General features: G+C 42.4%; 2 protein-coding genes across 4 annotated transcripts in view; one reads left to right on the forward strand and one right to left on the reverse strand.

Moving 5' to 3' along the window:
* The window catches only part of LOC140740068 (adhesion G protein-coupled receptor E5-like), a 185028-nt gene extending 166520 nt beyond the window's left edge, over positions 1-18508 (reverse strand). The window contains exon 1 of the mRNA XM_073068932.1: positions 18306-18508. The gene's annotated coding sequence lies outside the window, so the exon portion shown is untranslated. The remainder of the gene's footprint in view (positions 1-18305) is intronic.
* Positions 1-25660, forward strand: part of LOC140740069 (adhesion G protein-coupled receptor E5-like) — a 69916-nt gene that overhangs the window by 13804 nt on the left and 30452 nt on the right. The window contains exons 3-7 of one of the 3 annotated variants that reach the window (XM_073068933.1): positions 66-185; positions 2260-2318; positions 13442-13558; positions 20182-20353; positions 23417-23536. In XM_073068933.1, the coding sequence (XP_072925034.1) occupies positions 66-185; positions 2260-2318; positions 13442-13558; positions 20182-20353; positions 23417-23536 (588 nt within the window). The remainder of the gene's footprint in view (positions 1-65; positions 186-2259; positions 2319-13441; positions 13559-20181; positions 20354-23416; positions 23537-25660) is intronic. The other 2 variants (XM_073068934.1, XM_073068935.1) reach the window with 2 other exon arrangements.

Below are 25660 nucleotides of genomic sequence, written 5' to 3' on the forward strand. Positions count from 1 at the left end.
ACATTAATTAATTATATGGGATATGTTCAGGAATATGTGCTATTCACCTTTTCTTTTTCTTACAGGTAAAAATTATTGCAGTGAAAGAAATATATGTGGTAATATGGCACACTGCCTCTCTCTAAATAACGACTACCAATGCATCTGCACTAAAGAAAAGGAGGCTTCTGACAAACCGTGTCTGGGTAACCAATTAGACCAAAATGTTCATCCATGTCCGATCAGGCAGTAACAGAATTAAAGTGCTAGTGGCAAACTAGAATGGGCCTTGACATTTGTTGGACTAATTTTCTGCAACCATCTCTCGCCCATGAAGTCCCAACTGCCCCATTGTTGTGCACCTTTCAAACTGCCCTAAACTAGTGTTGCAAAAGTTGAGATAGACTACCTTTAGAGTACTATTATTATTATATATTGTTAGAGTAAGTATGCTGGCCTTTATAAATCAGAGCATTGAGTATGGGAGTTGGGATGTAATGTTAAAATTGTACAAGGCATTGGTAAGGCTGAATTTGGAGTATTGTGTACAGTTCTAGTCACCAAATTATAGGAAAGATATCAACAAAATAGAGAGAGTACAGAGAAGATTTACTAGAATGTTACCTGGGTTTCAGCACCTAACTTACAGGGAAAGGCTGAACAAGTTAGGTCTTTATTCTTTGGACCGTAGAAGGTTGAGGGGGGACTTGAGAGAGGTATTTAAAATAATGAGGGGGATAGATCAAGTTGACTTCTTCCATTGAGAGTAGGGGAGATTCAAACAAGAGGACATGATTTGAGATTTAGGGTAACATGAGGGGGAATTTCTTTACTCAGAGCGTGGTAGCTGTGTGGAATGAGCTTCCAGTAGAAGTGGTAGAGGCAGGTTCGGTATTGTCATTTAAAGTAAAATTGGATAGGTATATGGACAGGATAAGAATGGAGGGTTATGGGCTGAGTGCGGGCCAGTGGGACTAGGTGAGTGTAAGCGTCGGCACGGACTAGAAGGGCCGAGATGGCCTGTTTCTGTGCTGTAATTGTTATATGGTTATTCATCCTGTGGTTGAAGTTTCATCCTCAAAGGCTGAGATCTGGAGATGGTCACACATCCTGTACAGAGTAATAACAGACACCTGTAGTTACATTACAAAGTAACAATGCCTAGGAGGTGTGAAATGAAACACAGCTAGTCTTACTCTCTTCCCCAAAAGTTCAATGTACTTTGAATTTTTCTGACTCCCTGTGGTGAACTACATATACCTGTCTGGACACGCCACCCCCCCCCCCCCCCCCGCTGACTGTTCCTGTGGCTCCTCCCACTGACCGTGGCTCCTCCCACAGACCCTGGTATAAAGGCGATTGGGGCCTGAACCCTGGCTCTCAGTCTCCAGGATGTAGCATGGTGGTCAATTGCTGCTTGTTCTTTCTTCCAGTCAATAAAAGCCAATATCTCGCCTCACGTCGCAGAGAGTTATTGATGGTGCATCACTCCCCTCCTCATTCTCCCTTCAAATCCCCAATGAAGGTCTTCACAGAAGCTGCCTTTATCTTCCTTTCAAAAGGAACAACCCAAGCTATTAAAATTTCTTCTCTCTCCATTGATCTCCTTCTCTGGGACCAATTCTCCACCAGTGTTGATGGCTTGAGGAGCATTGAGTCCAGAAACAGGAATATCCAGGTGATTTTGCTTGTTATAAACAAGGCCATCACCAACAATGCCAGTATTTAAAGTCCATCCTAGAAGCCCTGACCACATTTCTGTGCAGTGGGACTCACACCTGGGTCAGACCAGATAAGAACAGCACTTCCTCAGAGGGGTTATTTTTAATAATATTGTAATTTCATAAATCCTTTTCCTGATGGCAGCTTGTATACTTGAGAACTAATCAATTTTAAAAATTTTTGGCTGCTGAGGTAGAACTTGTAATTATGTTGTTCCTTTTTGCACCTTGTGGCACATCAGGCAGCATTTTTTTTTTGCCGTTTCTTTAGCATTTGTCTGTTTTTTACGAGGCCTAGTTGCTAGCTCAACACTCAACTAGCACAGCTGGAAACCATGCAAACAGCCAGCCAGTTTCAAACCCGGGACCATTTGCCTCGAAGTCCAGTACTGATGCCACTATACTGCCAGCTAGCTAATTTGTAATTACGCCACAATATTATTGAACTCGGTCCCAGGAAATTTAACTCTGGTTTCAGTTGCCTTCGCTGCTTGGAGTGGTGGGGTCTTTAACAGGACAACATCAGCTGATTTGTTGTTGGATTCTGTTTACTTTGCAGAACTAGATTGCCCAGAAGTCAAAAACATCACAACCACAGAGAGAAGTAAACAGTTCTTGGTAAGTGACCACTGTATCTCTGATTTGTTCAGATCATTCAAACAAAGATATGAATCAGAAGGAAGTTACAGCTCAGCATTTCAAGTCATAAGGAGGCTGTTCAGTTTGTACTAATTCTACACCCTTATCACACTCCAATGTTTATCAATCAACCTCAAAGATATTCATACATTGCTATCATATATTGATAGGATGCAGGGCTGGACTAAGAAGTGACAGAAGGAGTTCAATCTGGAAAAGTGTGAAGTGATTCACTTTGGAAGGTCTTGAAGGCAGAGTACAGAGTTAATGGCAGTATTCTTAACAGAGTGGAGGATGGAAGGATAGAACATAGAACATTGAACAGGACAGCACAGTGTTACAGCATGCACTGGCAATGGCAGGATCCAAGTGTGGAGGAAAGAAACTCTGATGTAGAGAGAGTGACCAGAATTTATTCATAAGAATTCCAAAAGAAAACTGGTGGCTTGGCTAAGCGACAATGCGAAACATAACATTCTCAAAACTAGGACTCTCTGGTTAGAGCTCATTGGGTGACCACTTATACCGTACAAGTAACACAGGATCCTCAAGCCTATCAAAATAAACTTAACAAGTTTAAAAAGAAAGCACCAGGAGCATAGATTACAAACAGTGAATCATTCGAGAATAAAATACAAGGAACTCTGTGTGATTTATGACTCTCCCTAAATAACAATTAACCAGCTCAGGTGCTCTAAAACCTTTGGATCCTAATACTCTCCAGCTCCCTGCACAACCCCAAAGAGCACATTTACATACTGGAACAGGCCCTTTAGCCCACAGTGTTGTGTAGAACCAATTAAAATATGTAAGCAATTCGGTAACTAATCTCTTCTGCCTACACAATTTCCTTATCCATCTATTTTCCTTAAATTGATGTGCCTATCTAAATGTTTCTTAAAAGTTTCTGCTTCTGTTGCAATCACAACCCCAGGCAGTACATTCCAGGTACCCACCACTCTGTGCAAAAAAAACTTTCCCCTCACATCCGCTTTAAAATTAACCCCTCTCACCTTAATGCATGCCTGCTGCTATTAGACATGTCAACCCTTCGAAAAAAGTACTGTTTGTCTACTCTATCTATGCCTCTCATAATCTTAAAAACATCTATCAGATCTCCCATCAGCCTCCACCACTCCAGAAAAAACAACCCACATTTATCCAACCTCTTGTTAGAGCACACGCCTACTTATCCAGGCAACATACTGGTAAACTTTTTCTGCACCCTCTCCAATGCCTCAGCATCCATCCTATAATGGGCAACAAGAAACGTGTGGAACACTCCAGATACAGCCTAGATAAAGTTTTATAAAGCTGAACATCCTGACTTTTGAACTCAGTCCCTGGGCCAATTAAAGTAAACATGCCATTTACCCTTTATTCATCCTATCAACTTGTGTAGCCACTTTCTGGGAGCTATGAACTTGTACCCCAAGATCGCTCTGCTCTTCAACACTATTAAGTTTTTGCCCTTAACATTGTACTGCCTCTTTTCATTTGACCTACCAAGGTGCAGTACTTCATTTGGCCGGATTAAACTCCATCTGCCATTTCTCTGCCTATGTCTGCAACTAATCAATATCCCGCTATATCCTATTCCAATCTTCTGTGCTATTGACAACACCACCAATCTTCAAGTTATTTGCCAACTTACTAACCCAGCTATTAACATTTTCATCCAGATAATTTATATACATCAATAACAGCAGAGGTCCCAGTACAGCTACCTATGGAACACCACTAATGACGGGCTTCCAACTGGAATAAGTCCTTTCAACCGCTAACTTGTGATTTTATGGGCAAGCTAGTTCTGAATCCAAATGGCCAATTCACCATGGATCCCATGCATCTTGGTCTTCTGGATGAGTATCCTATGAGGGACTTGTCAAATGCCTTATAAAATCCCTTTTGAGATTCACATCCATAGATCCCTCAAAGTTACTGCACAAGTTGATAATATGGTGAAGAAGGTGTTATTAGGAGGGGATTAAGTTCAAGAGCCACAAGGTAATGATGCAGCTCTATAAAACTATGTTTAGACCAGACTTGTTCAGTTCTGCTCACCACAGAAATCTCCTCTGCAGAGGAGATTTGACAGGATGCTGCCTAAATGAGAACACATTCAAGAGAGTGATAGGTGTGTGTAACATGCTGTCAGGTATGGTTGTAGAGGCAGATATATTAATTACATTTAAAAGAATCCCAAGTTAGCACATGGATAAAAGAAAATTAGAGATCTGTTTGAAAGTTCGATTTATTTTAGAGCTGGTTAAAAGGGTGACACAATATCATTGGCCTACACTGTGTTGTACTGTTCTATATTCTAAATGCTATCTTCCTCTCAACATCCACCCTGCCAAAAGTCCCACATATCCACACTTCAGTCATTTCCTCTTTCACTTTTTTAAACTCCTGCAGACACAAGAGCAGACCGTCTAGCAACTCAACTAGTAGTGAAATTCCTCCTCAGAGATCTACTTAACCACACTTCTTAACTTGTGCGGAAACTTTGAGAGATCTGTGGATGTGAAGTCCAAATGCATTAACCTTGAATAAGGAAAGCAGTGTAATATTCTAGATGTGGTCTTAGTAGAGAAGTAGATTCTCAGCTTTTGTATTTGAATCCCCTAAAATAAACAACAATATTTTTCACTTTCCCAATTGTTCCTGATAGAGTTAAATTATTCCTGGTACCTGTTAATGATGGTTCAGCTGTGGTAACTTCACAACCAGTGCCTTATTCTTATTAGTTAATTGATTAAGAAAACAAGCATTCTCATGCAATAAATCTGTTCTCAGCAACAGGTAGCTCAGGTTTAATATTGCTCACCTTTCTATGCTAGGATAAACACCGACATAATCTAAAAGCCCTGAAAGTTAACTTTGAGACCTTTGACCATCATTGACTTGTGTCTGTTAGCTGGACAGCAGTTTTCCATTAATGATCCTGACCCTCACCACATAACAGTTGTTCCCGATCACTCTCAAACTGACTCCTGGAAATGTTAGCACACAGAAGTCCCCTCAGCTCCTTGTGACTGATTCCCTGCTCTCTTCCAATTCTTTCTATGCTGAGATTTTACTGCCTGAAAGTTGTCTCTTTCTTTTATCCACCTATTTTAGAAACTGTAAATTTACAAACCCACACCTATACATTATTATCTAAATTGTTGACTCTATGATGTTGTGAACATTACAGAGACTTGGAGAGCTCAGGGACAGGAATGGTTACTTTGAATGCCAGGCTTTAGATATTTCAGAAAAGACAGGGAGGGAGGTAAAAGAGGTGGGGGCATGGTAGTGCTGATCAGAGATGGTGTCATGGCTGCAGAAAAGGAGGAAGACATGGAGGGATTGTGTACAAAGTCTCTGTGGGTAGAAGTTAGGAACAGGAAGGGGTCAATAACTCTACTGGTTGTTTTTTATAGACCAACCAATAGTAACAGGGGGACATTGAGTAGCAGATAGGGAGACAGATTCTGGAAAGGTGTAATAATAACAGGGTTGTCATGGCGGGAGATTTTAATTTCCCAAATATTGATTGGCATGTCCCTTGAGTGAGGGGGTTAGATAGGGTGGAGTTTGTTAGGTGTGTTCAGGAAGGTTTCTTGACACAATATGTAGACAAGCCTACAAGAGGAGAGGCTGTACTTGATCTGGTATTGGGAAATGAACCTGGTCAGGTGTCAGATCCCTCAGTGAGAGAGCATTTTAAAGACAGTGATCACAATTCTATCTTCTTTACAATAGCATTGGAGGAACAGACAAGTTAGGAAAGTGTTTAATTGGAGTAAGGGGATATATGAGGCTATCAGGAACATGGAAGCATAAATTGGGAACAGATGTTCTCAGGGAAATGTACGGAAGAAATGTGGCAAATGTTCAGGGGATATTTGCGTGGAGTTCTTCATAGGTATGTTCCAATGAGACAGAGAAAAGATGATAGTCTACAGGAACCATGGTGTACAAAGGATGTTGTAAATCTAGACAAGAAAAGAAGAGCTTACAAAAGGTTCAAAAAGCTTTGTAATGATATAAGTCTAGAAGATTATAAGGCTTGCAGGAAGCAGATTAAGAAAGAAATTAGGAGAACCAAAAGGGTCCATGAGAAGGCCTTGGTGGACAGGATTAAGGAAAACCCCAAGGCATTCTACAAGTAGGTGAAGAATAAGAGGACAAGACGTGAGAGAATAGGACCAATCAAGTGTGACAGTGAAAAGTGTGTATGGAACTGGAAGAGATAGCAGAAATATTTAATGAATACTTTGCTTCGGTATTCATTGTGGAAAAGGATCTTGGCGATTGACTTACAGTGGACTGAAAAGCTTGAGCATGTAGGTATTAAGAAAAAGGATGTGCTGGAGCTTTTGGAAAGCATCAAGTTGGATAAGTCACCGGGACTGGACAAGATATACCCCAGGCTACTGTGGGAGACAAGGGAGGAGATTGCTGAGCCTTTAGCGATGATCTTTGCATTATCAATGGGAACGGGCAAGGTTCCGGAGGATTGGAGGGTTGTGGGTGTTGTCCCATTATTCAAGAAAGGGAGTAGAGATAGCCCAGAAAATTATAGACCAGTGAGTCTTACTTCAGTGGTTGGTAAGTTGATGGAGAAGATCCTGAGAGGCAGGATTTATGAACATTTGGAGAGGCCTAATATGATTAGGAATAGTCAGCATGGCTTTGTCAAGGGCAGGTCGTGCCTTCCAAGCCTGATTGAATTTTTTGAAGATGTGACTAAACACATTGATGAAAGTAGAGCAGTAGATGTAGTGTATGGATTTCAGCAAAGCATTTGATAAGGTACCCCTTGCAAGACTTATTGAGAAAGGAAGGAGGCATAGGATTCAAGGGGACATTGCTTTGTGGATCCAGAACTGGCTTGCCCACAGAGGCAAAGAGTGATTGTAGACGGGTCATATTCTGCATGGAGGTCGGTCACCAGTAGTGTGCCTCAGGGATCTGTTCTGTGACCCCTACTCTTCGTGATTTTTATAAATGACCTGGATGAAGAAGTGGAGGGATGGGTTAGTAAATTTGCTGATGACATAAAGGTTGGGGGTGTTGTGGATAGTATGGAGGGCTGTCAGAGGTTACAGCAAGACATTCATAGGATGCAATACTGGGCTGAGAAGTGGCAGATGGAGTTCAACCCAGCCTTCATCAATCCTCAGTTTAGGAGCCGAGAGGTAATGTTGCAGCTATATAGATCCCTGGTCAGACCCCACTTGGAGTACTCTGCTCATTTCTGGTCACCTCACTATAGGAAGGATGGGGAAACCATAGAAAGAGTGCAGAGAAGATTTACAAGGATGTTGCCTGGATTGGGGAGCATGCCTTACGAGAATAGGTTGAGTGAACTCAGCCTTTTCACTTTGGAGCGCGGAGGATGAGAGGTGACCAGATAGAGGTGTATAAGATGATGAGGGCACTGATTGTGTGGATAGTTAGAGGCTTTTTCCCAGGGTTGGAATGGCTAGCATGAGAGTTCACAGTTTTACAGTGCTTGGAAGTAGGAACAGAGGAGATGTCAGGGTTAAATTTTTTACACAGAGATTGGTGAGTGCGTGGAATGGGCTGCCTGCGACAGTGGTGGAGAGGGATATGATAGATTCCTTTAAAAGACTCTTAGACAAGTACATGGAGCTCTGAAAAATAGAGGACTATGGGTAACCCTAAGTCATTTCTAAGGAAAGGACATGTTCAGTACAGCTTTGTGGGCAGTAGTGCCTGATCTGTGCTGTAGTTTTTTCTATGTTTCTTTCTATGTAACTTATCTGCACCTTCATCAGTTGAATCACATTTTTGGTACTGTATGACAACCAGAATTGCATGTGATATCCCAGGCACAGTCATGCCAATGTCTTGTATGACTGTAACATACCCCAACTCTTGTACTTGGTGCCCTTCTGATGAAAGCAAGTGTTCCATACACCTTCTTCACCACATTGTATCTCAACTGCGAGGGAGCTACATGCACCTACTCCTCTAGATCTCTCCAGTCTGCAAAGTACCCAGGGTCCTGTCATTCACTGTGCATCTGTGTATGTTTGTTCATTATATGCCATATCACATCTGTGTATGAACTGACTAAGATACATCAGTTTGCACTTATCTGAGGTAATCACACTTCATATGCCACATATCAAGCTATGGGTAACCCTAGGTAATTTCTAAGCTAAGGACATGCTCGGCACAGCTTTGTGGGCCGAAGGGTCTGTATTGTGCTGTAGGTTTTCTATGTTTCTAATGACAGATAGCACTGGGCTCAGCACCAACTCCTGAGGCACCACTTGTCACAGCCTCCGGTCCAAGAACAACTTTCTAAAGTCACCTGCTTTCTACCATCAAGCTAATTGTATATCCAATAACCAGCCCACACTGGACCCCATGCAATCTAACATTCCAAAACAGTCTAGCATGTGGAACTTTATCAAAAGCCTTATCCAAGTCCATATGTCTGGTATGGAGGGGCTATTGCACAGGACTGAAAGAAGCTGCAGAAGGTTCTAAATCTAGTCAGCTCCATCTTGGGTACTAGCCTACAATCTTTAGGGAGCGGTGTCTCACAAAGGTAGCGTCCATTATCAAGGACCTCCAGCACCCAGGGAATGCCCTTTTCTCCCTTTTACCATCAGATAGGAGATACAGAAGCCTGAAGGCACACACTCAGCGATTCAGTAACAGCTTCTTCCCCTCTGCCATCCGATTCCTAAATAAACATTGAAGTTTTGGACACTACCTCACTTTTCAAATATACAATATTTCTGTTTTTGCACATTTTAAAAAATCTATTCAATATACGTAATTGATTTACTTGTTTATTAATTATAATGTTTTATTTTATTTATTATTTTTCTCTCTCTCTCTGCTAGATTATGTATTGCATTGAACTGCTGCTTCAAATTTCACATCACATGCCGGTGATAATAAACCTGATTCTGTTTTCAACCTTCTTGGTCACCTCATCAAAAAAGCAGTCAAGTTTGTAAGACATGTTCTTATGACCTCCCACACACCAAGCCATGCTGACTAGTCTAATCCATGATGTCTCTCCAAATGCCTAGATTAATCAACTGCAGCTCACACTGCAGTTTCCTTCAATTGCCATCCTCTCCTCAAGCTCTTACCCAGGATGGAGCAGGAAAACAGAGTTGGGCCCTGCACAGGAAGAGGAAGCTATTCTGTGCATCTTCCAAGATCATGGCTGATCTATGACTCGTATCCTTGTCCTGTGTGCCTTTAATTCTTACAATTAACAACATTGTCTTAGATTTAAATTAACTCCTGTCCCAGCCTCATTGTGGAGAGGATTCTGAATCTGGATCAGCATGTGTGTGAAGAGGGGGTTCAGTTTTTAACTCCTAACAGAACTGAATCCATGTTTGCACATGTAACCCATCTGAGTCTCCAGGGCAAACAAGAGGAAATCTGCAGATGCCGGAAATTCAAACAACAACACACACAAAATGCTGATGGAACACAACAGGCCAGGCAGCATCTATAGGCAGAAGCGCTAACAGGGTCCTGACGAAGGGTCTCGGCCTGAAACGTCGACAGCATTTCTCCCTATAGATGCTGCCTGGCCTGCTGTGTTCCACCAGCATTTTGTGTGTGTTGTTGTTTGAGTCTCCAGGAGTGAGACTACCTGCCAAATATCTGGTCTAATAGTTTGACCTAGTATTTTGATAGCCTGTATCATATCATGCCTAGTCCATCCAAACTCCATGAATGCAGCCCATTGTGTAATTCTAATTTAACCTTTTATGCCGTTTTATATTGGTAAGACCATATTGGACATCTCCAGGTCCATAGCAACTTTCTTAACACATCGTGTTCAAGGTAGAAGACTCTGTCATGCTTGTTCCTGATCACTGGGTTACTGGAGAAAATTTACAAGAATGTTATCATAACGTGAGGACCTAAATTAGGGAAAGGTTGAACTGATTAGGTCTTTATTCCTGAAAGCATATCAGAATGAGAGGATATTTGCTACAGGTATACAAAATTGAGGGGTGTAGATAGGGAAAATGCATGCAGACTTTTTCTATCGAGGTTGGGTGAGACTAGAACTAGAGATCATGGATTAAAGTTGAAAGGTGAAATATTTAAGGGATACATGAGGGGGATCTTCACAGTGGTGAGAGTGCAGAACAAGCTGCTAGCAGAAAAGGTGGATGGAAATTTGATTTCAACATTTAAGGAATATTTGCATAGGTACATGGAAAAAAGGGCTATATTCCAGGTGCAGGTCAATGGGATGAGAAAGAACAGTTTGGCATGGACTAGATAAGTCAAAGGGCCCGTTTCTGTGCTGTAGTGTTCTATGACTCTGACCTTTGCCTCCAGCACCAGGCCACTATCCCCTATACCATCACCAACCTTATCAGCTCTGGGGATCTCCCATCCACTGCCACCAACCTCATCGTTCCCACACCCCGCACTTCCTGTTTCTACCTCCTACCCAAGATCCACAAACCTGCCTGTCCAGGTAGACCTATTGTCTCAGCTTGCTCCTGCCCCACTGAACTCATTTCTGCATACCTTGACACTGTTTTATCCCCCCTTGTTCAATCCCTCCCCACCTATGTTCATGACATTTCTCACGCTTTGAATTTTTTCAATGATGTTAAGTTCCCTGGCCCCCACTGCCTTATTTTCACCATGGCTGTCCAGTCCCTATATACCTCCATCCCCCACCAGGAAGGTCTCAAAGCTCTCCGCTTCTTTTTGGATTCCAGACCTAACCAATTTCCCTCTACCACCACTCTCCTCCATCTAGCAGAATTAGTTCTTACTCTCAATAATTTCTTCTTTGGCTCCTCCCACTTCCTCCAAACCAAGGGTGTAGCCATGGGCACCCGTATGGGTCCCAGTTATGCTTGCCTTTTTGTTGGCTTTGTGGAACAGTCCATGTTCCAAGCCTATATGGGTATCCGTCCCCCTCTTTTCCTTCGCTACATTGACAACTGCATTGGCGCTGCCTCCTGCACGCGTGCTGAGCTCGTTGACTTCATTACCTTTGCCTCCAACTTTCACCCTGCCCTCAAATTTACCTGGTCCATTTCTGACACCTCCCTCCCCTTTCTTGATCTTTCTGTCTCCATCTCTGGAGATGGCTTATCTACTGATATCTACTACAAGCCTACAGACTCTCACAGCTACCTGGACTATTCCTCTTCCCACCCTGTCTCTTGCAAAAATGCTATCTGCTTCTCGCAATTCCTCCATCTCCGCCACATCTGCTCTCAGGATGAGGCTTTTCATTCCAGGATGAAGGAGATGTCTTCCTTTTTTAAACAAAGGGGCTTCCCTTCTTCCACCATCAACTCTGCTCTCAAACACATCTCTCCCATTTCATGCACATCTGCTCTCACCACATCCACCTGCCACCCCACTAGTGATAGGGTTCCCCTTGTCCTCACCTACCACCCCACCAGCCTCCGGGTCCAACATATAAGACTCCGTAACTTCCACCACCTCCAACGGGATTTCACCATCTTTCCCTCCCCCCCCCCCTTTCTGCTTTCAGCAGGGATCGCTCCCTCTGCGACTCCCTTGTCTATTCGTAACCCCCATCCCTTCCCACCGATCTCCCTCACGGCACTTATCCTTGTAAGCGGAACAAGTGCTACACCTGCCCTTACACCTCCTCCCTCACCACCATTTAGGGCCCCAGACAGTCCTTCCAGGTGAGGCAACACTTCACCTGTGAGTCGGCTGGTGCAGTATACTGTGTCCGGTGCTCCCGGTGTGGCCTTCTATATATTGGTGAGACCCAACGCAGACTGGGAGACCGTTTCGCTGAACACCTACGCTCTGTCCGCCAGGGAAAGCAGGATCTCCCAGTGGCCACACATTTTAATTCCACGTCCCATTCCCGTTCTGATATGTCTATCCATGGCCTCCTCTACTGTCAAGATGAAGCTATACTCAGGTTGGAGGAACAACACCTTATATACCGGCTGGGTAGCCTCAAACCTGATGGCATGAACATTGACTTCTCTAACTTCCGTTAATGCCCTCCTCCCCTTCTTACCCCATCCCTGATATATTTAGTTTTTCCCCCCTCCTTTTTTTTCTCTCTCTCTGCCCATTACTCTGTCTGTTCTCCATCTCCCTCTGGTGCTCCCCTCCCCCTTTCTTTCTCCCTAGGCCTCCCGTCCCGTGATCCTTTCCCTTCTCTAGTTCTGTATCCCTTTTGCCAATCACCTTTCTGGCTCTCAGCTTCACCCCACCCCCTCTGGTCTTCTCCTATCATTTTGTATTTTCCCCTCCCCTTCCCCCTCTTACTATCTTTCCCTTCAGTTAGTCCTGATGAAGGGTCTCGGCCCGAAACGTTGACAGTGTTTCTCCCTATAGATGCTGCCTGGCCTGCTGCGTTCCACCAGCATTTTGTGTGTGTTGCTTGAATTTCCAGCATCTGCAGATTTCCTCGTGTTTGCCTCCTATTACCAAGCCAGGTATTTACAGTGGATTACCTTCTGTCAATAGGACTTCAGGTGATTAACCAGTTCATTCAAATTGCACATAGCATACATTCTTGATGGCAAATAAACTGTAAAATCTGCACTGAATTGCTGATTGATGTTGAGCCAAGCTAATGACATATTGACAGGAAATGATATATGTAAATACCATGTCTAGATTTCAAAAAACTTCTTGAAAATTAACCTTACAACCTGCCCATCTTTGAGATGTGGTGGGGACCAAAGAATTTGGAAGAAAATTCCTATGGTCACAGGGAGAATGGGCAAACTCCATGCAAACAACCTCAGGTGTCTGTATTTTCATATCTCTCTGGCCCTTCCTTCACCTCTTTCCCCCTTTCACCTTAAGCCTTTGCACAACCCCTCTTCCCCTCTCCCTCCCTCTCCTCTCTAATACACAGAAACAACTGGCCAATCCCAGTGTTCAAGTGTAACTTGTCACCTTTGTCTTGGCTTCTTTAAGTCTTTCCCCAGTTTGCCTTGCAAAGACTTTTTAAAGGATGGAATGAAAATGTCCTCTCAGTGGACATCTAAACCACAGCTACCTCAGCAGCAACAATCTATAATATACTTAATCTTAGACTTAATCCTTCTTTTGCATTTCATTCACAGAATAATCAAAGCGTAAATTACAGTGTGGCATTTCCTGCTCTCTATAATTTGTCCTCCTTTATCAATAAGAATTGCAACAATTACAAGAGGAATGGCTCCAGTAATCTATTTCTGCCGGTGAGTTAGACAAAAGCCTGTCCTTGGCTGTTCTGGTTAATCAACCCCCTGCTAAAACTGCTGTTTCTTTCAGTTACCACCCTTCACTCGGTCTCTTTCCCACAATGGAGCAGGATCACAGGAAGAAGAGGAAGCTATTCCATTCTATCTTCCAATAAGATCCTGGCTGATCTCTGAGTTGTGTCCTTATCCAGTGTGCCTTAACACTTAGAGTTACAAAAGTCTCAGATTTAAATGTTGCTCCTGACCCAAACCCTATCAGCTCTATGGAGAGGATTCCGAATGTGATTGGATGGAAACCAGAGTGACAATGCTGAGGATGGGGAAATTTACAAATAGAAGTGGTGTGTAGTGAGCCAGATAGCAAGAAGAGGCTGATGATAAGGGAAAATTGTAGTCAACAGGATAAGTTACAATGTAAAAGGTGGATAAAATCGTACAGGGTGAATACAGGACTGAAGCTGTTGTATTTGAAGACATGCCCTAGATGAACTTCTAGAACAGTTACAGATTGGCATGTATGGCATTGTGGGCATCACTGAATTGTGGCTGAAAGATTATAGTTGCGGGCTTAACGTCCAAGGACACACAACACGTTGAAAGGACAGGCAGGTAGGCAGAGGGGGAGGGTCTGTTGGTAAAAAAAGAAAGTGAAATCAAATCATTCGAAAGAGGTGTTATAGGATTGGAAGGTGTAGAATTGTTGTGGGTAAAGCTAAGAAACTGCAAGTGTAAAAAGACCTGGATGTAAGTTATATACAGACCCCCAAACAGTGGTAAAGTTGTGGTCTACAAATTACAATGGGAAATAGAAAATGCATGTCAAAATGGCAATGTTATGATAGTCACAGGACATTTCAATATGCAGATAGATTGAGAAAATCAGAATGGTACTGGATCCCAAGAGAGGATAATTTTTAGAATGTCTTTGAGATGGCTTTTTAGTGCAGCTCATGGTTGAGTCCACGAGAGGATCAGCTATTATGAATTGTGAAATGAACCAAAATTGACTGGGGAGTTAAGATAAAGGAACTCTTAGGTGCCAGTGATCATAACATGGTAGAATTCACCCTGAAATTTGAGAAGGAGAAGCTAATGTCAAATTACAGTGGAGTAAAGGGAATGAGTACAGAGGCATGAGAGAGCACCTGGCCAAAATTGATTGGAATGGAACACTAACAGGGATGCCAGTAGAACAGTAATGGCTGGAATTTCTGAGGGCAATTTGGTAGGCACAGGACATATACTTCTCAAAGAAGAAGTAATCTAAAGGCAGAATGATGCAACTATAGCTAAGAATGGCAACATAAAATCCATAGAGATGGGCAAATAATGGAGCAAAAAGTATTGGGAAGGTAGTAGATTGGGAAGTTTTTAAAATCCAACAGAAGGCAACTTAAAAAGTCATAAAGGAAGAAAAGAGGGAATATGAAGATAAGCTAGCCCATAATATTAAAGAAGATACCAAAAGTTTCTTCAGATGCATAACAAGTATAAGAGAGGTGAGAGTAGATATTGGACTGCTGGAAGGAAATGGTGAATGAACTGAATAAGTATTTTGCTTCAGTCTTCGCTGTGGAAAACACTAGCAGTACGGCAGAAGTTTGTGAGTGTCAGGGTGCAGAAGAGCTTGAAGTTTTCATTACTAGGGAAAAGGTTCTTGGGAAACTGAAAGGTCTGAAAGTAGATAAGTCACATGGACTAGATGGTCTACACCCCAAGGTTCTGAAAGCGGTGGCTGAAGAGCTTATGGAGGCAATAGTAATAATCTTTTATGAATCAGTTGATTCTGGAATGATTGCAGAAGACTGAAAAATTACAGATGTTACTCCACTCTTCAAGAAGTGAGACAGATGCAAGAAACCACAGGGCAGTTAGTCTTGTTAGTCAGTGCAGGGACCACTTCTTTTTACTTTATATGTCAATGATTTTGATGATGGAGTTAATGGCTTTGTGGCCATGTTTGCAGAAGATATGAAGATAGGAGGAAAGTCAGATACCTTTGAAGAAGCAAAGAAGCTACAGAAGGACTTAGACTGATTAGGAGAATGGGCAAAGACATAGATGGTATACAGTGTAGGAAGTGTATGATCATGCACCTTGGCAGAAGGAAAAAAGTGCAGGCTACTTTTGAAATGGAGAGAAAATTCAAAAATATGAGATGCAAAGGAACTTGGGAGTCCTCATGCAGGATTTCCTAAAGGTTAGTTTGTAGGTTAGATTGGTGGTGAGGAAGGCAAATGCAATATTAGCATTAATTTTGAGAAGACCAGAATACAAAAGCAAGGATGTAATGTTGAACATTTGTAAAGCAGTAGTGAGGTCTCACTTGGAGTATGGTTTAGGCCCCTTATAGAACCACAGAACACTACAGCACAGTACAGGCCCTTCAGCCCTCCATGTTGTGATGACCCATATAATCCTTAAAAAAAGTACTAAACCCACACTACCCCATAACCCTCCATTTTTCTTTCATCCATGTGCCTGTCCAAGAGGCTCTTAAATACCCCTAATGTTTTAGCCTCCACCACCATCCCTGGCAAGTCATTCCAGGCACTCACAACCCTCTGTGTAAAAAACTTACCCCTGATGTCTCCCCTAAACTTCCCTCCCTTAATTTTCTACATATGCCCTCTGGTGTTTGCTATTGGTGCCCTGGGAAACAAGTACAGACTATCCACCCTATCTATGCCTCTCATAATCTTGTAGACCTCTATCAAGTCCCCTCTCATTCTTCTACACTCCAAAGAGAAAAGTCCCAGCTCTGCTAACCTTGCTTCATATGACTTGTTCTCCAATCCAGGCAACATCCTGGTAAATCTCCTCTGCACCCTCTCTATAGCTTCCACATCCTTTCTATAATGTGGTGACCAGAACTGAACACAATACTCTAAGTGCGGTCTCACCAGAGGTTTGTAGAGTTGCAACATGACCTCTCTACTCTTGAACTCAATCCCCCTGTTAATGAAGCCTAGCATCCCATAGGCCTTCTTAACCACCCTATCAACCTGTGCAGTGACCTTGAGGGATGTATGGATTTGAACCCCCAAAGTCCCTTCGTTCATCCACACTCTTAAGTAACTGACCATTAATCCTGTACTCAGTCTTCTGGTTTGTCCTTCCAAAATGCATCACCTCACACTTGTCCGGATTGAACTCCATCTGCCATTTTTCTGCCCAACTCTGCAGCCTGTCTATGTCCTCTTGTAACCTTCGACCACCTATAGCTCCATCCACAACTCCTCCAATCTTCATGTCATCCGCAGACTTACTCACCCATCCTTCCATCTCTACATCCAGGTCATTTATAAAAATCACAAATAGCAGGGATCTCAGGACAGATCCCTGCGGCACTCCACTAGTCACCAACCTCCAGGCAGAATACTTCCCTTCTACAACTACCCTCTGCTTTCTTCCTTTAAGCCAATTTTTTATCCAAATAGCCAAGGTTCCACCTATCCCATGCCTCATGACTTTCTAGATGAGTCTCTCATGAGGGACCTTGTCAAATGCTTTGCTAAAGTCCATGTAGACCACATCCACTGCCCTACCCTCATCAATTTCTTTTGTTACCTCCTCAAAAAACTCAATCAGGCTCGTGAGGCATGATCTTCCCTTCACAAAGCCATGTTGTCTATCCATGAGTAGACCGTACTTCTCCAAATGCTCATAGATCCTATCCTTAAGAATCCTTTCCAGTAGTTTGCATACCACTGACGTAAGACTCACCAGTATATAGTTCCCAGGTTTCTCCCTATTACCTTTTTTAAACAAGGGAACTACATTTGCCATTCTCCAGTCCTCCGGCACTTCCTCTGCAGCCAAAGAGGATTCAAAGATCATGGCTAATGCTCCTGCGATCTCTTCTCTCAATTCCCACAACAACCTGGGGTGTATCATATCCGGCCCAGGGGATTTATCAATCTTAATGTTTTTAAGAAGATCTAGCACTTCTTCTTCCCTAATCTCCACATTGTCCAGCACACAGGCCCGCTCTACTTTGACCCCATCCTGATCAAGATCCTTTTCACTTGTGAATACTGAAGCAAAGTATTCATTTAGGACCTCCCCAACCTCCTCCGCCTCCAGGCACATGTTGCCCTCTTTATCCTTTAGCGGTCCCACCTTCATTCTCGTCATCCTCCTATTATTCACATATGCATAGAACGCCTTGGGGTTCTACTTAATCCTACATGCCAAGGCCTTCTCATGCCCCCTTTGAGCTCTATATTAGAAGGGATGTGCTGACATTGGAGAGGCTTCAAAGAAGCTTCAGGAAATTGATTCCAGGATTAAAAACTTACCAGATGAGGAGCATTTGATGGCTCTGGGCCTCAACTCCCTGGAATTCAGAAGAATGAGAGGTAGCCTCATTGAAACCTATTGGATGGTCATAGGCATTGATAGAGTGATGCGGAGAGGATGTTTCCTATGGTGAGGAAGTCTAAGACCAGAGGATACAGCCTGATAAAAGAGGGTCATTCATTTTGAATGGAGATGAGGAATTTTTTAGACAATGAGTGGTGAATCTGTGGAATTCGTTGCCACAGATGGCTGTGGAGGCAAAGTCATTGGGTATATTTAAGGTAGAGGTTAATAGACTCTTGATTTAGTCAGGGCATGAAGAGATATGGGGAAAAGGCAGGAGATTGGGGCTGTGTGTGAAAATAGATCAGTCATGATGAAATAATGAAGCAGAGACAGACCTGATGGGCCAAATGGCCCAATTCTGCTCTTATATTCTCACCCCTGATTCTCCAGAGCTATTCCACTTGTTCCACCAAGCATCTTGGTAGCCTGTATGTGACAAAGCGGGGTTTGCCACAAGTAATTTCTTCCACCCCCGGTAGTCCGGTAATTCTCACTCCTGACGTTACGCTTATCGGGTGCATATGTTGGGCTAACGTGCAGCATAAACTGTTTTTGTTTGTTCTAGTACACTTCAGGACAATGGAATTCTCTGACTCGTTCGGTTTGTTGCTGCTTCCTGTTTCAGGGAGGTGACCCAACTTGTTTGTGGTTGCGCATGCTCAGTGCTGGCTCAGTGGAAGAGTTCATGTTGGGAGACAGGGGAGAGTTCTTGCTCCAGGAAAATATTTAGTTATTGATTGATTTGTTGATCAGTGCCATTGTGATCTCATTGTAATAGATGTATTTGCAAACAGTGGTGATTTTGAAGAGGGATGTGTATTTCTCTTTTATTTATTTTATTTTGGATAATTTTCCAGCTAATGGTGACAACTCCCCTGCATTACAAAGAATGAATTATGGCTTTTCTCCTAGTATAAGGAGATCCTTACTTAAAGGTCCATTTTAGTGTATAGTGTGGAGGGGATTGTGCAGGTTCAGTCTGATGTTTTAGAGATGTAGCCCTAAAGGTCTGATGGTATATATCATTATTTTCTCTTTTGCCATTTTTGCCACATTTGCTCTTGAATATTTTTGCACTTCTTTTTCTAATTTTTTTAACCTCGGGCGTACAATAAATGACCTTGCACTGGATGCGTTATTTTGGCCTGCCATCTGATTTTAAAGTAACAGTTCCATAACTGCACACGATCCTCACCAAAACCAACAGTGTGACACTGTATCAGATCATGCCTAGTCCATCAAATCTTCATTAATGCAACCCCTTGTGTAATTATAATTTAACCTCTTATATTGATAAGACCATACTGGATATCTCCAAGTCCGTAGTAGCTTTCCTAGCACACGATGTCCAAGGTAGAAGATTCTCTGTTGTGTCCATTCCTGATTGTTGGGTTGCTGTGCCTGGTGCCAGCTGTAGGGCTCCTTGACTGAATGCTGGGACACCTTGAATTCATGGAGTTGTCAAAAGGCAGAAGCTCTGGATCAGAATATAGTGACAGGACTGGTCAATCAACTTTTGAGCCAACTCATTGTCACTGACCCCTCACACTCCATTCCTGCTACTTGGATACTCAAATAACCTGTAATTTCTGGGTTGAGCACCCTCCACTACTCCAGCTGTCTTTGGATAAGTGGTGCCAAACATAGGAGAGTCCAGACACTGTCTTATACTTCAGTCCATACTTGTGAACTGGGTGTAGATGCAACTTGACCCTTCCACTACTTCTAGAATTACAAACGTTTGTAGATCATCAACATACAAAAGTCATTGACTGATTATTCCCCTCTGTTGATGTTGCCTAACTTGCTGAGTTGAGGTCCTCCAGCATTTTGTGTATTTGTGCCCAATGAAGCAGTGGAGGCTGCCTCAGTAAATATATTTAAGACCAGGTTGGATAGATTTTTGCATAGTAGGGGAATTATGGGTTATGCAGAAAAAGCAGGTAGATGGAGATGAGCCAATGGTCAGAACAACCATGATCTTATTGAATGGTAGAGCAGGCTTGACAGGCCAGATGGCCTACTCTTGCTCCTATTTCTTATGTTCTTATGTTATAATCCAGCATGAGATCGGTGCATATTCAGCCTGTGTGATAGTGCAGAGTGAGGAAAACATTCACAGTGGTCTTGTTCTTCTGCAATTTCTCCAGTCATTCAGTGTGTTCCACACCAAAGCCACAATCAGCTGAGTTCCCTCAGCTTCTCGTGTGTGCTGAACCAGTTTCAGCTTATGCCCAGCTTCTTTCTTACAGAATGTGTTAGGTAGAATCAACCAGATCACAGAAGACAACAAGTGGGAGAAAATGGAGGAGGGTCAACGCACAGATGCTGCCTCGCTCCTGATGTATTCTCTGGAGAGTTCCATAGAGATGGCTGTGGTAAACATGGACATGGAGAAATACAACTTAACGATGGATAGTCTAGGTAGGTCCCATCAGATATGTAATCCACTGAGCCAACTTTGTAACTTGCAGACCATCACAGGTTCTAAGCTAGATATAAACAAATGATTCTGCATTTGCTGGAAATTCAGAGCAATAAACACAAAATGCTGGAGGAGCTCAGGTCAGGAAGTATCTACAGAAATAAACATTTGATGTTTCAGGCCAATACCCTTAAGGTGCAAAAAAGCCTGAAACATCAACTGTTTGCTCATTTCCATAGATGCTGACAGCCCTGCTGAGTTTCTCCAGCATTTTGTGCATGATCCTTTGGATTTGCAGCATCTGCAGAATTTCTTGTATTTACCAATGGCTTCATCCTTGTGATGAGCTGATCCTTTGGTAAAATCCATTAGCCTGAGACTTTAGGGTCCACAAAGGACCGAGCTTTGATCCCCTTCTCACACCAATTAGATATAAGGTTGGGTTTCTTCCATTTCCTCACCAAGCTAAACAAGCAGTTAAACTACCAACCCTCATAATAGCTACAGGAATGATCCTTTTAAGCCGAATAGAGTTTAAAGGGTGGTTCTGGGACTCAAGGGACTGAGTTAAAGAGAGAGGTTGAGCAGGTTAGGACTTTATTCATTGGAGTTCAGGACACTGAGTGGTGTTCTTATAGAGGTGAATAACATCATGGTGGGGTCATATGATTTTATTCCTTTGAATGCTCTTAGACTTTTGGGGAATCAGGTGGTAGAGGGCATAGGTTTCAGATTAAAGGGGAGAAATTTGACACGAACCTGAAAGGCAACTTCTTCATCCAGGGGATAGTCAGCATATGAAACCAAAAGAAGGCAAAGAAATAACTAGTTGATTTGTACAAGATCATGCCTGGCTGAGACAGAGTAAGTAGAAAATGTTTGGTCAAAAACTGGGGGTCAAGGATTTAAATCAACTGGTAGAGGGATTAAAGGGCAGGGGTTGAAAATGGTTCTTGCCTAGAGGGTGATAGGACCTAAAACCCACGGTGTAAGGTAAGGGAAACAAGTAGGGTAGGTATGATGATTAAAGAAGAGAAAGTACTAGAGCTTTTAAAGAATATAAAAGTGGATAAGTCCCTGGGTCCTGAGAGGATTTTCCCCAGGACCCTGAGGGAAGTTAGTGTAGAAATAGCAGGGGCTCTGACAGAAATATTTCAAATGTCATTAGAAACGGGGATGCTGCCGGAGGATTGGCGTACTGCTCATGTAGTTCCATTGTTTAAAAAGGGTTCTAAGAGTAAACCTAGCAATTATCAGCATGTAAGTTTGACATCAGTGGTGGGTAAATTAATGGAAACTATTCTTAGAGATGGTATATATAATTATCTGGATAGACAGTGTCTGATTAGGAGCAGTCAACATGGATTTGTGCATGGAAGGTCATGTTTGACAAATCTTATTGAATTTTTTTGAAGAGGTTAATAGGAAAGTTGACGAGGGTAAGGCAGTGGATGTTGTCTATATGGACTTCAGTAAGGCCTTTAACAAGGTTCCACACGGAAGGTTAGTTAGGAAGGTTCAATTGTTAGGTATTAATATTGAAGTTGTAAAATGGATTCAATAGTGGCTGGATGGGAGATGCCAGAGAGTAGTGGTGGATAACTGTTTGTCAGGTTGGAGGCCGGTGACTAGTGGTGTGCCTCAGGTATCTGTACTGGGTCCAACGTTGCATGTCATATACATTAATGATCTGGATGATGGGGTGGTAAATTGGATTAGTAAGTATGCAGATGTTACTAAGATAGGTGGCGTTGTGGATAATGAAGTAGGTTTTCAAAGCTTGCAGAGAGATTTAGGTCAGTTAGAAGAGTGGGCTGAAAGATGGCAGATGGAGTTAATGCTGATAAGTGTGAGGTGCTACTTTTGGTAGGAATAATCAAAATAGAACATACATGGTAAATGGTAGGGCATTGAGGATTGCAGTAGAACAGAGTGATCTAGGAATAATGGTGCATAGTTCCCTGAAGGTGGAATCTCATGTGGTGAAGAAAGCTTTTGGTATGCTGGCCCTTATAAATCAGAGCACTGAGTACAGGAGTTGGGATATAATGTTAAAATTGTACAAGGCACTGGTGAGGCCAAAATTGGAGTACTGTGTACAGTTCTGGTCACCGAATTATAGGAAAGATGTCAACAAATTAGAGAGAGTACAGAGGAGATTTACGAGAATGTTACTTGGGTTTCAGCACCTAAGTTACAGAGAAAGGTTGAACAAGTTTGGTCTTTATTCTTTGGAGCGTAGAGGTTGAGGGGACTTGGTAGAGGTATTTAAAATTATGAGAGGGATAGACAGAGTTGACGTGGATAGGCTTTCCATTGAGAGTAGGGGAGATTCAAACAAGAGAACATGAGTTAAGAGTTAAAGGGCAAAAGTTTAGGGGTAACATGAGAGGGAACTTCTTTAGTCAGAGAGTGGTAACTGTGTGGAACGAGCCTCCAGTAGAAGTGGTAGAGGCAGGTTCGATTTTGTTATTTAAAAAAAAAATTGTATAGGTATATGGACAGGAAAGGAATGGAGGGTTATGGGCTGAGTGTCGGTGGGACTAGGAGAGAGTAAGCGTTCGGCACAGACTAGAAGGGCCAAGATGGCCTGTTTCCGTGCTGTAATTGTTATATGATTATATGGTATGAAGAGACTGAGCAAATCATCGCATGTAAACGCTTGGATGTACTCATGAGCTGGACCTTCAGAGTAAGACTCACAAGTAGGAGGCAGGATTAGGCAGGAGAACTCGTTCTCATTTGGCACATGGACAATGTGCTGAATGGCCTCATGTATTGTAATATTTCTAAAGAGTGTAGTGTCAAATGTTGCTTCATATATTTATACATGTTGATAGTGCTGTATAAACATAGATCATTATTGTCAACCTCTAATGAATGAGCCCTGTCCCTGGACGGAGTGATAGAGGAGAAGGCTTAAACAGAGCATAAATGTCAGCACAATTGGCTTGTCCTAGTGGAGATTACCCTAAGAAATTCTACTGAGCATCTAAAAGATGCAGCCACTAAGCAACAATCAGCCATTCTAAATGATTTCAGTTATTTACATTCTATTTCAGGCCTTCAAGTCAAAATTCTTAGAAATAAAGTCACCAGAGTCAACGGAACTGTGACACTATTGGCAAAACAAAATCAGATGGAATTCCACTGGGAAACAAAGGAGTCGAAATATAACTATGGTAAGGTCAGCTCTCTCTGTGAGAAGTGAATTTGAGGACGGACTCACTCAGAGCCTACAATGGACTTTTAACCAAGGCTTTGTGACAACAGGATATCACTCATTAGTTTTTTTGAAAATTTCCTCTGTATTGATTGCAGCTGAAGAATTGGAGAACAGCTAATGTTGCTGCATTGTTTAAGAAAGGCTCTTAGAATAAGCCAGGAAATGATAGACCAGTGAACCTGACATCAGTAGTGGGAAAGTTACTGGAAAGTATTCTAAGGGTCTGAATATACTGTATAAGTATTTCAATATTTGGAAAAACTGGGACTGATTAGGGATAGTAAACATGTTTTGTGTGGTCAGTCATCTAGCCAATTTTAGAGGATTTTTTCTGACCAAGTTACCAGAAAAGTTGATCAAGAAGTTTCAGTCTGTTGGCATTCAAGACAAGTTAGTATACTGGCTTAGACACTTACTTCACTGGAGAAGCTAGAAAGTGGGAGAAAATGGTTGCTTCTCTGACTGCAGCCCTGCCACTAGTGATGCACTGGAGAAATTGGAACTGAGTCCATTGTCTGTCATCAATTTCAATGATCTGGATAATAATGTACTAAAATTGATCAGCAGAGTTGCAGATGACACCAAGATTGGGGGTGTCATGAACAGTGAGGAAGACTATCAAAGTTTGCAATGGCATCTGGACAGGCTGGTAAAACGGGCTGAAAGATGACAGATGGAATTTAATGCAGACAAGCGTGAGGTGTTAAACTTTGGGACGACAAACCAGAGTAAGAGTAGTAGGGCACTGAGGACTGTGGTCGAACAGAGTGATTTGGGATGAGAGACCAATAATTCCTTGAAAGTGGCATCATAGGGAGATAGGCTCATAAAGAGAGGTATAGATTACTCTCTCTATAACTCTAAATTAGAGGGGAAAGGAAGGATTCACAAGGATGTTACCAGGATTGAAGGCCTTAATTTATAAGGAGAGACTGAGCAGGCTGAAAATAGACTAATACAGCACAGAAACAGGCACTTCAACCCAAAATCCAAAACTAGTCCATGCTAGCCATGGTGACCAATAAATTAGTCCTGCATTTTGTGCATACCCCTCTAAACTACGACTTTTCATATACTTATCCAAATGCGTTTTGAATTTTACTACAGTAGCTGCTTCAACCACCTTCTCTGGCATCCCGTCTCATATACACAGTACCTTCTGTGTGAAGAAGTTAACCATAAGACCATTAGGCACATTCAGTCATTTGGCTCATCAAGTCTGCTCCAACATTCAATCATGGCTGATCCTTTTTTTACCCCTCCTAAACCCCATTTTCTGGCCTTCTCCCTATAACCATGTCCAATCAAGAACCTATCAATCTCTACCTTAAATACACCTAATGACCTGGCCTCTACAGTTGCCTGTTGTAACAAATTCCAAAGAAAGTTGCCCTTCAAGTCCCTTTTAAATCTTTCCCCTGTCACCTTAAGCTTATTCCTTCTAGTATCATGTTCCCCTGTGCTGGGAAAAAGACCAAATGTGTTCACATTATCAATGTCCCTCATGTTTAATTCTCGTCTATTATATCACCACCTCCAATCTTCTACACTCCAAGGACCAAAGTCCTAGCCTGCCCAACCTTGTCTTATAACACTTCAACATCATAAATATTTCTTAAAGCTTAACAGCATCCTTCCTATAGTATTTTGCCACTGAATTTCTTACCACTGTCCGTTAACATGTTGTCCCAACTCATTTCCTATTTGACAAATGCAGACTTGCACTATACTTTCTTCACTTTGTCTGCCTCTGTCACCACTTTCAGGGCACTATATTTTTGTAGCCTAGGTCTCTCTGTCCGAAAACACTCTGCAGGTGTGGATTAACTTCTCAGAATGCATCACATCACACTTTACTGCGTAGAACTCAATGTCCCATTCTTTTACCCAGTTCCCCAGTTGATCTAATCTGGTTACAATCTTAAATCACCTTTTTAATTGTCCACTACACTGCCTATTTCAGCTGTCATCTATAAAATTATTAAGTCCAGCACTTAAATTCTCATCCAAATTGTTGATATGTAACCAAACAACAGAGGACTTAGCAACTATTTCTGTGGCACATCACTAGCTACTGGCT

Source organism: Hemitrygon akajei, chromosome 16 (genome assembly GCF_048418815.1).
Source record: "Hemitrygon akajei chromosome 16, sHemAka1.3, whole genome shotgun sequence".
Classification (NCBI taxonomy): domain Eukaryota; kingdom Metazoa; phylum Chordata; class Chondrichthyes; order Myliobatiformes; family Dasyatidae; genus Hemitrygon; species Hemitrygon akajei.